The sequence below is a fragment of the Phaethon aethereus genome (assembly GCF_964289735.1).
Source record: "Phaethon aethereus genome assembly, chromosome: 4".
NCBI classification, from domain to species: Eukaryota; Metazoa; Chordata; class Aves; order Phaethontiformes; family Phaethontidae; genus Phaethon; species Phaethon aethereus.
In genome coordinates, this window is record NC_138578.1 from 53,185,065 (window position 1) to 53,197,222 (window position 12,158).

The following is a 12,158-nucleotide window of genomic DNA, read 5'->3' on the forward strand; positions in this document are numbered from 1 at the left end:
GTGAACAACAGGTTTCTCTGGCAGCTGACCACACTGAATTTTCATGCAGGAGTAAAGCTTGCTTTGCTAATTTTAGCCAGACATGCTTTGGTATGTAGCAAGGCAATGAAAAGTGCTTAAACCTTAAAAGTCTTACGGTGAATTTATGATAGGTGTATTGCAGCAGTGACAAGAGTGTGATTTTTGAGTCTCTCCTGACGCACAAACAGTAAAAGAGCAAAGACTAGACTAGGGTTATCACAGAATCACAGAATCACTAGGTTGGAAAGGACCTTTAAGATCATCAAGTCCAACCATTAATCCAGAACCACCATGTCCCCTAAACCATGTCCTGAAGCGCCACATCCACACGTTTTTTGAACACTTCCAGGGATGGCGACTCCACCACCTCCCTGGGCAGCCTGTTCCAATGCCTGACCACCCTCTCAGTGAAGAAATTTTTCCTAATATCCAATCTAAACCTCCCCTGGCGCAACTTGAGGCCATTTCCTCTTGTCCTATCACTAGTTACTTGGGAGAAGAGACCAACACCCTCATCGCCACAACCCCCTTTCAGGTAGTTGTAGAGAGCGATAAGGTCTCCCCTCAGCCTCCTCTTCTCCAGACTAAACAACCCCAGTTCCCTCAGCCGCTCCTCATAAGACTTGTGCTCCAGACCCCTCACCAGCTTCGTTGCCCTTCTCTGGACACGCTTCAGCACCTCAACATCCTTCTTGTAGTGAGGGGCCCAAAACTGAACACAGTATTCAAGGTGCGGCCTCACCAGTGCCGAGTACAGGGACACAATCACTTCCCTACTCCTGCTGGCCACACTATTCCTGATACAGGCCAGGACGCTGTTGGCCTTCTTGGCCACCTGGGCACACTGCCGGCTCATATTCAGCTGGCTATCAACCAGCACCCCCAGGTCCCTTTCCGCCGGGCTGCTCTCCAGCCACTCCTCCCCAAGCCTGTAGCATTGCATGGGGTTGTTGTGGCCCAAGTGCAGGACCCTGCACTTGGCCTTATTAAACCTCATACAGTTGGCCTCTGCCCATCGATCCAGCCTGTCCAGATCCCTCTGCAGAGCCCTCCTACCCTCCAGCAGATCAACACTCCCACTCAGCTTGGTGTCATCTGCAAACTTACTGAGGGAGCACTCAATTCCCTCATCCAGATCATCTATAAAGATATTGAACAAGACTGGTCCCAGAACCGAGCCCTGGGGAACACCACTCGTGACCGGCCGCCAGCCAGATTTAACGCCATTCACCACAACTCTCTGGGCTCGGCCATCCAGCCAGTTCCTCACCCAGCGAAGAGTAAACCCGTCTAAGCCACGAGCCGCCAGTTTCTCCAGGAGAATGCTGTGGGAGACGCTGTCAAAGGCTTTACTAAAGTCCGGGTAGACAACATCCACTGCCTTTCCCTCATCCACTAGGCGGGTCACCTGGTCATAGAAGGAGATCAGGTTGGTCAAGCAGGACCTGCCTTTCATGAACCCATGCTGGCTGGGCCTGATCCTTTGGCTGTTCTGCAGATGCCCTGTGAGCACTCTCAAAACCAACCGCTCCATAATCTTCCCTGGAACGGAGGTCAGGCTGACAGGCCACAAGACTCACAGCAGAGCTGGGTTGTTACAAGGTTTGCCAGGTAATCTGAATTGTGGTTTTAATCCGAGCCCTGATACTGCTCCTTGGTGACAAAAAGGAGAGTATTAAGACCAGCACTGATAAATTACTCTGTGACCAGCTCAGTCCCATCTTGAAAATGGAGTGGTAGATCTAGCAGTAAATTACTGCCGTAAACCCTCTTCCCACAGTCCCTGTAAGGTATGTGGCAACTCTCTTGTGGTTCTTGACTGCAAAAACATCTGAGTCTTTGGCAAAAGATGTGTATTTCAGCCAACTGTTCAGCCAATAGCATATCGCATTATGCTTTAGTATCTTGTCCTTTCCTGCAGAAAATACGCTGTCTTTCCTGTCATTAATACAGATCACATGTAGGCACACGTTTGTTAACATGACCATTGGGGGTTTACAGTCATTGCAGTTAACTGATTTGAAATACACCTGCTTCCATTTTGTTGCTAAATTAAAAGGCTTGCTTCACTGCTAAGCTGTCTTAAAGGTAAGAATATTAAGTTACAAAATTACTGTTGCATATTCACCCTTCCTCTCACCGCTGCAGAATTTCCATTTAAAACTTCAGTAAAGACTTATCTCAGTCATTTACCCTTTTGCATTGTGGTAATGCCAGGTTCAAATGCGCTGTATTTATCTGTGTAGTTTACTTCTAGAGAGAAAACCAGAACATTAATAAAGAGCAGGAATAAAAAGTTATAACAGGTCATAATCAAGACAACTAGTGGTAATATCAAATAGAAAGTTTTTAACAGCCTTGTGAGGAACTGATATTATAACTTCATTTTATTTCTCATATCTGATAAAAAAATTATGACTTTCAATAATTGGAGATACTAACATTTTTGTTTCATTTTGGTCTAATAGGCACCAAAATGCATTACATCAACATATTTCTGCTTCAACATTGTAGAAATATATGTGAGGATTCTTCTCACATTTTCATTTTTTCATTAATTCAAAAGTATTTGAAAGTATTTTTATGGTAACTTTTTAAATGCACACCATACACTTGCATATGATGGACTTTTTACATGGGTATTAGTGCCCTCTACAGGGTGCACAAATGCACTGATCTAAATATTTGTTTATAATTTATCAATGGCATGCTAATTTCTATACAGTAAAAATGCTATCGTAGAGCTATTTCAAAAATCTGGATAATAGTCCTGCTGCTTTGTGGCTTGCTTCTGCATAAATAAAACAATTTACTAAACTGCAAGAATGCAGAAGTAATTATCACATAATCATAATAATTTTTCAGTATGCTGCAGTAATGGCTAAGTAGGGAACAGAAATAAATGCACATTTACATATGGCATAAAGCACTGGCCATTAAAAGTTTTATAAGGCACCCTATGAATCAGTTTTAATGATAAAGGTAACTTAGATGACTTCTGATAGAGTTAAAGTGAGATTTCCAAACAAGCTTTCCCAATTTAGATAAAATTCACGTGTCAACTGCTGACCAGATGCTGAAAGGCAAAAGCTTCAAGGTGCTTAGGTTGTGTGCATTGTTGCTCTAATCTCAGTCCAGTATCAATAGTTAACTAACCTCTAGAGACGCCAATTTCTCTTTTTTGGCTATGGGTAAAATATAAGTAACTTGTACTCCTAACTTCAGCAACTAATGAGATGTCTAGACTTAATGGAGAAACTCCTGAGCTTTTGACTTTTCAAAATCAAACCATTTATTTATGGAGTATCTTAACTGAAGGGCAAATGCCCTTTTCTTTTATCAAAAGCTAATCATTAATCCTTTTGTTCTAAAGCTTTTTGAAGCAAATTGGATAGACATTCCTAGTTAGGTTTTGTAGGTAAGCAGCAATACATTACAGAATTTTCACAGAAGTTCAAAATGGGGAATTATCACTGATTGCTCTTGAAACTAGGTGAGAAGCAATTTTCTTATTCTTACATTTTCCTCCCTTCAGATTCTAACATTTTTCCATAGTATTCCGTACAAATATGTGACACTTCGCTTTTGGTAAAAATCAAGATAAAATTATAAGGTAATTTAATTAACCTTGAACTTAAAGCCTTCATTTTGTACTTGGGATTTCTACGTTCATGTCCCATTCTTTCACATCTCACGTGAGTTCCCTGGTTATGAAGCTATTTACTGTTGTTTGATAGTCTTCTCATTCATTGATTCATTCGTTTCTCATCAAAGAAACAGCAATTCTGTTTTGTAGCTCATTAACTATTCATTATAGCATAAGCCTGAGTATTCCAACTCGTAGGGTTATCTTCTACAACACAGTGAAAATACAGTATTTTTGAGCTATTAAATACAAAAATAATCCCATTAAAATTCATTCCTTTGAACGTAGGCAAGGACAATTTTTTCTCTGTGTTCGACTATTGTGAACACAGAATCATTTACACTATTTTAAGAAAAATGCACATCCAGACTACCATATATATCTAGGAAAAGAAGATGACTTTTTGTTTTTTAAGAATTATTTACTGTGAAATCTAAATGTAAGCTTTAAATCTATTCATATATCTAGCTGTTGTAACCAAGAAGATTGTATCAATTCAAGCAGAAAATGGTTGTAGTTAATCATTTTTATTGTCATGTGTATCTCCATCTGTTATACTTCACAGGGGAAAAAAGTAAAAGATGCTACGAAAATTATTTTGTTTTAAAACTTGTTCCTTGTAAACCCCATATATATTTTTCAGCTTCATTCATGTTTCAAAGAAAGAATCAATTTTAATGTAACTTCTCAGCAGTTTCATTTAAATATGTTAACTTTTTTCATCACAAAAGTAGCATTTTAGAATAGCTATTTCAAATTATTAATTGAATTATGTTACTACTACACTCAGTCCAAATTTTATTCAAATAGATTCACTTTTTCAGCAGACTAAACCATGTGGTGGCCAAACATAGATTTTGAGTGTGAATCTTCAAACAAATATGTGGATGAGCAACTGAACACATAGGCATAATCCAGTTTAATTCACATTACAAGACAAAAGGTGTCTTAACTGCCCACCATGGAGAAGCAATGTTTCAAATGCCTGTACTCAATAGAAGTTAAGATGATATTTAAGAAAATAAATACTGACTGTTGCAATTTTGCAAGCATTTCCTGGAGTTGCGATTAGCTTTGATGAAAATTTACCACACTGAAGATGCTGAATTTTCATTTATTGGGGAACTCATTTTTCTTATCTAAATGAAAGGCTTAGTAGAAGTCTTGCTTTAGTAAGGTTGCCATACAGAAAATATGCATCAAACGTTTGTCACGTTCAAGGCCTTTAGTAATGAATCTAAACCATTCATTTCAGAATTCACTTCTTAATAACTGCTTACTTCTGAAGACTTTGATGCTCGTGCTTCAGTTTACAAGCGAACAGCTGCATCTAGCCAGACCATACTACAGCTTCCTACTTATAATATACCCCCAATATGGCCACATCAGTATCATAGCTGAAACCTTCACTATTTAACAGGAGTCATTTTTGCTTCTGAGGGACTCTGCAAGATTGAAATCCCAGAAATCATTCCAATCGTGTTTTTGTAAAATAACCTACTTACTTTACTTTTAGCTATGTACACCTCCATAGCAAAAATCCAGTTGCATCGTGCTTTTTTATTACAAGTACCTAGCTAAATTACATTTCAAAACATTTATTAAAATCGAAAGGCTTTACAAGCTGCACAATAAACATGTGGTCCAGAAGCTGTGTTCCAACTCCTTTGGGTTTATAATCAGACCAAGATGAATGATAACTGTTTTTTTTTTTAAAAAAAAGCAATAAGCATTTTCTGTGGTCTCTCTCTGATCATTGATAAGCCTAGTTGAATATTTCTGGTTTTTTCAGTCTGGCAATGATCACCTCTTCCAAGGTCTTAATGTTGAACAACAGCTAACTAATCTCACAGAGACACTTTTAAATTTTAGCTATGTACACATGGTAAAAAAAATTAAGAATTGTGGATTTTTTAAGGAAATTAAACTTTTAGACCATAAAGTCTATGTTTTCAAGGTCTCTTCAATGGTAAAGCAATCTTGATTAATTACTCATATTTCTCTGTGAAGACTGTGGATGTTTTAATTTAATAATGAGCTTGCAGTAAGTAAAATTGCAAGCTTCAAACTGATAAATATTTTGCAAACGTTTCTTTAAACTCTCTAACTTAGAGGACAAATTGGCATTACAGTCTAATACTTGCATAATCTTAGTACTTCATCATATTGTTACTTGGTGTTTCTGAAAAACCTAGAGAAAGATCAAGGCAGTAAGATTCTATGCCTGTGGAGCTGTAATGCCATATAATTTGTACACATCAAAATGCTACACAATTCCGTGGTCAGTACATTTGAGGTGATTTGAATCACACAAGATCGATGTGCAGGAGTGGGATAATGCTAATATATGGCTCATTTGTCACAGCAAAATAGTTAGTTTTTGATTCTTGGCTCAACTCTTCAGTCAGCATTATTTTTACAAAAAAATTAGCTCTACTAATCAATATGGTCAGGTGCTGTTCTTTTCATGCTCGTCAGTTATTAAGTCACTGAAAGGTACCAGTGTAGCGTGAGCTAACTCATAAATTATGAAAGTATTATTTGCTGGTTAAATAAATGACAAAATTTCCTCGGCACACAGGTATATAAGCAAATGTAATCTGGCACCAAATAACAACATTATACTTCCATTGTTTTTATGAAACTTGTAATTTCTCAAAGGCTGAATTTCAGAAAGCAGTATATGGAGCAGATATGAGTAGTTTACACTGGTGTCTCTTGATTCTGAATATTCAGTTTCAACAGGAACATGTGATTAGTTTTGCTTGTAATGAAAGGGTCACTTGTATTTGCTCTGTGTCAAAAAAATATGTTTTAAAGGTCTGGGTTTTATAAATTTGTTATGCATAAAGAGGTTTCTCTATAAATACAGAATTGGACTTTGGCCTTTTTGCCTGACTCATGCCATTTACTGAATTTTCTCCAGCAACCTCTATAGCGACTGGTGTCCTTTGATCAGTGTTTGCCTTCACAGATGCTTCTTTCTTAGCAAAGTCTTTCCTTAACTCATTCTCTTCCCCTGGAAGCTGGAGATGGGAGTAATTTTACTCAGTTGCACTTACAGTTTTGATTTTACATCCTATGCACATACTCCGTGCCCTTGCTATTTATTTCTTCTGAAAGGTTCACTTTTTATAGCTATCCATTCTAACTCGTGTTCCTTTGAATTCAGTTCCTTACCTACTTGCTTTTGAGCCACATTTGGAAGGACTTGAAGGTTCAAGTCTTTTCTGTTTATTCTTTTTTTGTATTCATTCATCTCTCTCTAGAATTTTACTTATTTCAATGTAGGTCTTGTTTATGATTCTGTAAGTCAGGGAATACAGTTAACAGATCCTTGCCTTATTTCTGTAAAAGTGTTTTCACATTATAGATTATTAAATACCTGAAATATATTTCTTTCATTTTAAAAAAAACCACTATTCGCTTTGAATCCTGTTTTATATTGTTGTATTTATTATTCACAGAACGGTATGTTTTTAGCACCATTTCCTAAGCAGTACTGACCTACATGATCTAACTTCCCGTTAAAGCACTACAGACTCACATATAGTAAATTAAAAAATAAATAATGCCTTCCTATATTTTTTTCTTCTGTTCTGTATTTTTAAGTAATGCTGATCCATGTCTTTTATTTGCTGTAAAATCCCTTTCCATTTTTCTGGATCCTGCTGTTTAACTGCTGAAAACACATCAGTAAATTCTGTCTGGCTGATCTTTTTCACCTTTCTTACTCAAAACCAAGAAAATTGTAAGTGCCTGCTTTTCTTCCAGTATAAAATAAAAGGAATTGGCGATATTCTTGAACTTGTTGATAGCATATTTTTTGAGGATAAGTATTTACCACAAGAACTGTTATACTTTCACTTTTGAGGCTGTATGAGAAGAAAAAAAAAGTATGTGGGATTATATCTTCACATAGCAAAAGGAGCACGTTTGGTTTGTTTTGTGGTTTTATTTTATTTTATTATATCAGTTTATCCTTATTTCTACCTGCCTGGATTTTCAGTCTGCTTGCACACACTTGGTCTTTCTTTCCAAATTTCTGTTTTGTTAGGAGAGAAACACCTCTTCATCTTTTAGACAAATGCTGCTGAAAGTGAGGAAGTATTAATGCTGGCTTAGAACCACCTGTCATTTATCTTTTGTTATCAGTCTTTGCCTAATATTATCTTTGGCACTTCTGATTGATTTAGTGTCTGACCCATGCTACAGTTTATACATCTTTGCATTAGTTCTGTTCTTTCAAACATGTGGTCTTCTCATAAGTAAAGACTGGAAATTCTGCAGCCTGCTCCGTTATTTACATCACCATATCCCATTGTCACCTTCAAAAACACAAAAAGCCCTTGGCCTTGAAAGTATTTAATTTGGTTGATGAAAAAGGTGATCGGGATCTCGAAGCACAATCTTTGGTTTCTGATATTCAGCTCCCATAGAATTTCTTGCATGCCGTTCTGGGTGAGGTGAGATTTATTTTGAGTGACAGAAAGCCTGGCTATACAGGCATGCTATTCCTGTCTCTTAAAGGTAGCAGAATTGCAAGGCAATATCAGGTTTAAAAAGCAGATTCTGCACAGCACCTCTGTGAATACTTTTAAGTAAAAAGGTATGCTGTTTTTTCCCCTCCTGTGGTTCTCCATAATTCTCACCAAAGTTTAGTTATAGGAAGTGGATTTGGTTGGTTTCTTGTGAGAACTTCAAAACAGCAGTTGTAATGAAATTGGTTTTGGTCTGCTTTGCCAAGATATTTGTAAAGCTTGTAGAGTTCTGGACATAAAAACCTAGGACTTTACTTCATTACTTTCAGAAATCCCCTCTTCCTCTCTTGGATACTCCATACCAGTAGAGTATTTTACAATGAAGGGTTGTTTTCTGTTTTGTTTTGTTTGTTTTAAATGGAAGTGGAGTTTAAAAGATTACTAGCAATGATGATTTTCTGGCAGTAATTTAGTTTCATGTTCAATTAGATGCTTTTGGCTTCTTGCTCAGGACATTTTCGCTTTAATGCTGTAAAATGGTATTAGCAATTAAATATTCTAAAGCCTCATTCTGCTTTCAAATACTGGTAAGATCAGTTTTCTAAATATTATTGGTATTGGTTAACTGCGGAAATATCTAAATGTCTATCTCCATTAACAGCCAAAATTTCTGAAAATACTTGTGAAATATTTATAAAAATAATTAAATAATTGAAATAAACTTTCTTATATTTAAAATACTGTAACAATTACAGTGGTGCCTGTGTTCTATTGAGCACTCCTTACACAGCTACTGTGAGATATTGTTGGTATATTTTTAAGTTTACTCAGAATACAAGAAAAATTCGGTTGTTGAAATACAGCAATTAATTCCAGATTATTTAGTAATCAACTATAATTATCCCAAATCGCTTCCTTGATCTTATATCTAGTGATAGAAGGTAAATGCACTACCCGTTTTACACATGTTTTTATTCAGTTCTTTAATCTTTACTGGTGGTTCTCTTTTGGAAAGACTTTCACACAACAGTTCTAGACTATTTTCATTGCACAGTGTCCAGTACAACATCTTCAGAAAAGAAAAGTAAAAGCTTACAGGCATATGGATATTATTTAAAAAAAAAAAAAAGCTAAAATTTATGTAAGTGGAAGACAAAAATAATGGCATTGGACAAATCAATAAACAAAAATAAACATGATGATAGGGTTCATGGAAAAAAAAAGACAAACTTTTGAAACAACATAGGTAGGCTATTGCTGTCTTTTAAATGTAAATTGAGTAATATCAATGACAGTTATGTATTCAATATTTGTGTCCAAGAGTTAAGAGAAATACTGATTTTGTAGTTCTGTTCACTACGTCAGTTTCTTGTGTTTTCTAATATATTACCAAAGAACTTGCTGTAATCAGATTTTTTTTTGTCTTTTTTCATTCTCTGTAAAAAATCATTGCCTTCAAAAATGGTTTGTGTAAATATTTGTCTTTTTCAAATAACTTCAGTGAACATTTATCAGAACCCTAATTTTTTCATTGGAAAGGATTTTTTCGGTGAAAAATCTTGGTCATGTAATTCAAAATGTGGAATTATTATATGCACCTTGGACCTGGTTATAGAAATTAAAATTCAGTAGAGAATCATTTCCGTTTTAGGAAATATTTACCCATTTTCTTTGTATTGATTTTGAGTACCCAGTAGGAGATACATGAACGTCCACAACCAACACTAAAACCAAAGGACATTCCAGATAAGTTTGTTTAACTTCTTAGAGAACGAAGTTTTCAATGAGAAAGGTCTGATGGAAGGAAACTCTGAAGCTGTCAGATATTGAGATACAGGATAACAACTTCAGATGGTAGACTGTTATTTCAAAACTTTTGAAAGCATGACATCTCAATTTAAGTAATCAAAACAAACGTCATGCAAAAAATAGTAGACACTTCTAAAATGTGTTTTTGTCAAACAAACGTATGATATTCTTTTCTTTATCTGTAAAACAATCCCTCTCCAAAGTGTTGAGATGAGCGTTCAGGCAAGTCAGTGCTGAAAAGTTTGTATCTCTAAATGTTTTCAGATTTGTATGCGAAATTCATCTACTGATAAGCAGAAGTCTAAAGTTTCACATGTCGGTCCAGATTTTGATATAGAAACACAAACATAAATATGAAGAAACTTTGATAATCATTAATGAAGGATTCAATCAGATATTTTGTCCTAAAAATGTCAATTTGTAGTCATAAATTTCAATGTGTTTTTATTTTCCAAAGTAATTGTACTGTATTTTATTTATGTGTTTTAGGCACGGAAGGGGCAGTGTTTGGGCACTCTGTGGAGACACCCCATATCAGAGCAGAACCTTCCCAAGACCTCAAGTAGGTGTTGTTCAAAAAGTTGTTTTAAAATCAAATATTCTCAAAAATAATTAAGTCTTTTTTAAAAGCAAATATCTCTGTAGTAATATATACTGCCTACTTAATGACTCATACACATCCAAAACACCGGTAGACTCCAATTTGTTCTCAGTAGTCAAAAAAACCCCACAAACTTCTACCACACAAAATGTAAAATACATTACTTTTTATAAATTACTTGCCTTACTTGTACTGTAGCAGAATCCTTGAGATTTTTGCCCCAGAGATTGGAATAGTCAGGTGTTTTTAAGGTCAAATGAGTACAGCACTGTTTAATAGGAACAGACCCAGATTTTGATATTTTATGAGCTGTTACAGAATATATAAGTCAAGTTAAAGACTCCTAGATTTTTTCTTCAAATGGTGTTTCTAGGTTGTTGGATTTTTTGAATACTACAAAGACACCTTTCAAAATTTCGTCACCAAGTGAGGCTACATTTGTAAATGTAGAAAATACAAAGTTTTCTCTATATAGTTACAAAAGTGGAGAAATAAGTAAATAGTAAAAGGTCAAGTCTAAAACTTAATGAAACATCTATAGACTGAGAAAGAGACATTTTAGAAAGCTTTTTCTTGAAGTGCATGTATGTGTACTGCTAAATACTAACCTGCAATTTATATGGATGACTAATGAGAATATATGACAATCACAGAAAAACAAATGTCCATCCTTCTGCTTCTCTCACCAGAACTGGTGAGAAACAGTATAGACCAATGGAATAATAATTCAGTTTTACTATGATTCCTAAACATTATATATCTACCCACTTACTTGCTCAGCAGTAATGAATTGCTAAAAAAACCATAGTTAAACGCCCTTCCCTATATTTGCAAAAGCATTTAGGTTTATCAACCAACAATGATGTTGCAGAAATCATGTTCAGGAAGCTGCCCATATGGACAAGTTTGACCGTTGTATATGGGGTGTAAGAAGTAAATTATTGTGCTTGTTTATTTACATTAAAATTTTTAAGGTAATGTAATGGTTTGGGTTCTTCCAGAGGATCTTACTCATTAGATTTTTATCTTAAAAATCATTATCCCCTGTTAAAACTCCTGTCAGTCCTTTGTTGAGAGTAGATGTAAAGGCATTTATTAGTGATGACCACCAATGTGGTATGGTCTCTAATCAAAGAGAGTTCAGAAAAAGTCAAAGTGGAAACATAACAAGTTTTTCTTCTTTCAGGGCCCAAAAATTTGAGTAAGAGGATGGATCTTGTCCCACTCAAAAGAATAATAACAGAGTGCAAATGTATGGTAAAACAGATAACCCTGTGTCTTCAGGATTAATTTCACTAGGGTTAAAATCACTTCATGTTACTTTTGAAACTTCCATATCGGGCATTCACCTCTCTTGTCTGTTGGCTTTATTCGTTGCCTTGATGCCCATTGGTCCTTACTGTTTTCCAACTCCACCATTCCTTCAGCTTATTTTATCGAAGTGGACTTAAATTACTGAGAATTTCCCATTCAATTTTCTGTCCTCGCATTAATAGTGAACTTAAACTTTTTATTAAAAAAACTTGATGAAACAGAAACCCTTGCTGTTTGGTCAAGCAGCATTAGCTTATGTGTAAATGATTTTATTCTTAACATATTC

At 35.7% G+C, this 12,158-nt stretch overlaps 1 protein-coding gene across 3 annotated transcripts in view; it reads left to right on the top strand.

Annotated features, from left to right (window-relative positions):
* Positions 1-12,158, top strand: part of SGCZ (sarcoglycan zeta) — a gene marked incomplete at its 3' end in the record, with an annotated part of 510,669 nt that overhangs the window by 470,876 nt on the left and 27,635 nt on the right. For all 3 annotated transcript variants that reach the window (XM_081999343.1, XM_081999345.1, XM_081999344.1), the window contains one exon: positions 10,447-10,519. In XM_081999343.1, coding sequence (XP_081855469.1) covers positions 10,447-10,519 — 73 coding nt within the window. The remainder of the gene's footprint in view (positions 1-10,446; positions 10,520-12,158) is intronic.